At 46.4% G+C, this 3,359-nt stretch overlaps 1 protein-coding gene across 1 annotated transcript; it reads left to right on the forward strand.

Annotated features, from left to right (window-relative positions):
- The first annotated feature begins 241 nt into the window (after positions 1–241).
- On the forward strand, positions 242–2,778 carry LOC103238236 (olfactory receptor 8S1). Its single transcript, XM_008003062.3, is given in 4 exon segments — positions 242–394; positions 397–1,106; positions 1,108–1,165; positions 2,587–2,778. Coding segments are annotated over 4 exon segments (1,071 nt in total). The 5' UTR covers positions 242–283.
- The last annotated feature ends 581 nt before the right edge of the window (positions 2,779–3,359 follow it).

Genomic DNA, 3,359 nt, shown 5'->3' on the forward strand with positions numbered 1-3,359 from the left:
ATATGCTTTCTCTAAAAATTTGTTCAAATTTCCTCAATGTATTATTACTGACCCGTATGTAAATCAAAATTTGAGCTCTCTTCATATTAATTACACTGTTACAATTTCTTGTTTTCACATTCCTGTTCTTCAGTGGATCATTTAAAGAGCAAAGACTACACCTCAATCATTTTTATGTTCCACGTGACTGATATGAAAAGAGAATCAGTACTATGAGAAAACTGTCTGGAGTAGTCTTTACTTGGCTGCTATGATTTTCCATATTATTTCTAGGCCTTTGTAAATGACCTTGGGGAACCACAGCACCATCACCAAGTTCCTCCTCCTTGGGCTGTCTGCCAACCCCCACGTCCAGGCTCTGCTCTTTGTGCTGTTCTGGGGATTTATGGTCAGGAGACCATAATGGGGAACCTGATGTTGCTGCTGGTGACCAGGGCTGATTCTCGTCTCCACACGCCCATGTATTTCTTCCTGAGTCACCTCTCTTTTGTTGATCTCTGCTTCTCTTCAGTCGTTGTGCCCAAGATGCCGGAGAACCTCCTGTCACAAAGGAAAACCATTTCAGTAGAGGGCTGCCTGGCTCAGGTCTTCTTTGTGTTTGTCACTGCAAGGACTGAAGCCTGCCTTCTCTCAGGAATGGCCTATGACCACTATGCTGCCATCTGCCGCCCACTGCTTTATGGACAGATCATGGGTAAACAACTGTATAAGCACCTTGTGTGGGGCTCATGGGGACTGGGCTTTCTGGACGCACTCATCAATGTCCTCCCAGCTGTAAACATGGTCTTTTGTGAAGCCAAAATCATTCACCACTACAGCTGTGAGATGCCATCTCTCCTCCCTCTGTCCTGCTCTGATATCTCCAGAAACCTCATCGCCTTGCTCTGCTCCACTCTCCTGCATGGGATGGGAACCTTCCTTTTGGTCTTCTTATCCTACACCCGTATAATCTCTACCATCCTAAGCATCAGCTCTAACTCGGGCAGAAGCAAGGCCTTCACCTGCTCTGCCCACCTCACTGCAGTGATACTTTACTATGGCTCAGCTTTGCTCCGCCATCTCATGCCAAACTCAGGTTCCCCCATAGAGTTGATCTTCTCTGTGCAGTGTACTCACTCCCATGCTGAATCCCCTCATCTATAGCCTGAAAAATAAGGAAGTGAAGGTAGCTCTGAAAAGAACTTTGGAAAAGTATTTGCAATACACCAGACGTTGAATTAAAAAGCAAACATTGTTGGCTTAGCACTGTGGCTCATGCCTGCAGCAGGAGGATTGCTGGAGCTCAGGAGTTTGAGATTAGCTTGGCCAACATGACGAAACCCTGTCTCCAAAAAAAAAAAAAAAAATTAGCCGGGCATGGTGGTATGTACTTGTAATTCTAGTTACTTGGAAGGCTGAGGCAGGAGGATCGCTTGAGCATGGGAGGTCGAGGCTACAGTGAGCTGAGATTGCACCACTGCACTCCAGCCTGGGCAACAGAGCAAGACCCTGTCTTAAAAAAACAAAAGAAAAGAAAAAAGACTGTGGAAAATTTGGATCAAGCTGCATATAACATGACACTGGGTAAGTTTATAGTAGTAAGTATTCCTGGCTACCCTCAGTGTCTGATACTGCAAGCTATAAATTAGAAGTGCATGAGAGAATGGTAGAAAGTTATTACCAGGAGGACAGTTAACTTTAATCCCTCCTAGTGACAAAGCAAATTATTAAATTATTGCCTCAATAAAGTTTTATTATGAACATATTTATTCATTTGTCTCATTCTAAAACATTCATCTTGGGCTTTGCATTTAGTAAAATCATTAATGTCATGAATCTATCATTATTTTTAATTAACTTTGGTAAATACACTAAAAGTTATGCATTTAATAAGAACACGGTGTCATGGATCTGTGGGAGAGAAAAGTCATAGATAAGACTTGATGGGAAGAAAGAGAAAGATTTCCAACCATGTGGCCATAGGAGACATAAACACCTAAGAGAACTTCAGAGAGGGAATCAACATATTGAGGCAGAACTCGGACTCAGATAACATTCCCAAGAACTTCACTGTGTGTGCCGCTTGGTGGCCAGATCTCCAGTGCAAAAGGTTGCAAGGAGGCTCTGCGGCTCTGGAAACTTCATTTCTCACACGGTCTTCATTCACTGTATAGGGGATTTATATTATTTCCAATTAGCTGATCTTATCAGTGTGTCTTTTCCTTGTAGAGTGCAGGCTATGTACCCTAGACAAATAATCTTGTTATGACCTCATCTCAAGTGAATCCCGAAACTATCTTTGTCTCATCTTTCATTGTTTAGTGGCAGGGGGTTTGCCGGTTCTAAGGCCACTGAATAACTCTCACGTAAAAACCGTTTTTTCCTACAAAACACAAATCCATTGTCACACTGCTTCTGATTTGTTTAAGCTATATTTTACGATTGTCTAATTTACTATAGTTAACTGAAAAGGTGCAAAAACTATGTACAAATTATTGAATTTATTGAATATTAACTTGCACTTTTCTCAAGCTTCTTTCACAAACTCTCTTCGTTCTAATTGTCAGTTTTAAAAGCTTTTCATGAAAAAAATGTATCTGTTACAAGGGGGAAAGAAGCCTCCAGGACAGCAGTGATTTGCCTCAGCTGCACAAAGGCCAGGCCAGATGGAACACACCAGCCTACACCGAAGGCCGCAGGGAGCCCGGAGCCCCGGAGTCAAGCGTTCGGGTCACGCCTCAACCCCGAGGGGCCTGCGCATGCTCCGCGCTGCACGCGACGCCCACGGCCCTGCAGTGATCCGCAGGAGCCCCAGGATAGAGAAACCCAGATGAAAACACAAGCCCGGTGAGATGTTGGCCTCCTCCTCTGCTGCCGGCGCCGCCACCTCTACACGCACCAAGCCCTCTGTCCCGGAGAAGTCGTATTTGGTCTCCCTCGATGGGCGAGACCCGGACCATGCAGGCACCATGATCCCGGCGCTGCCTCCCGGGGACCCACCGCTCACCCTGGAGCAGCTCAGGAGCCGGGGGCCCGTTTGGCAGCTTCCGCCGGTGCTGCGTGGCCCCCATAGACCCCAAGCTAGCTTACCAAAATCAAGGCAGAAGGCCGAGCATTCGGTGTCCGTACACCTGGACAAGCAGGAATGGAATCCTACGAAGCGCAAAAACTGATTGCGAAGTGGCCTGAGGCAGAGCGTTTTTCATGCAGGGACGTTGAAAGCTGGATTTGACAGGGTTCTTTCTCAGGTGATGGATCCGGAACTAAACCACATCCCCAGGCCACCAGTAGAACGAGCAACTCACGAGATCCTGGGGGCCCAGAAGACAGCAATGGTGCCAGTGCCTCCTCCAGAGCCCAAAGACCAGGACCCTCCAGCC

This window comes from Chlorocebus sabaeus, chromosome 11 (genome assembly GCF_047675955.1).
Source record: "Chlorocebus sabaeus isolate Y175 chromosome 11, mChlSab1.0.hap1, whole genome shotgun sequence".
NCBI lineage: Eukaryota > Metazoa > Chordata > Mammalia > Primates > Cercopithecidae > Chlorocebus > Chlorocebus sabaeus.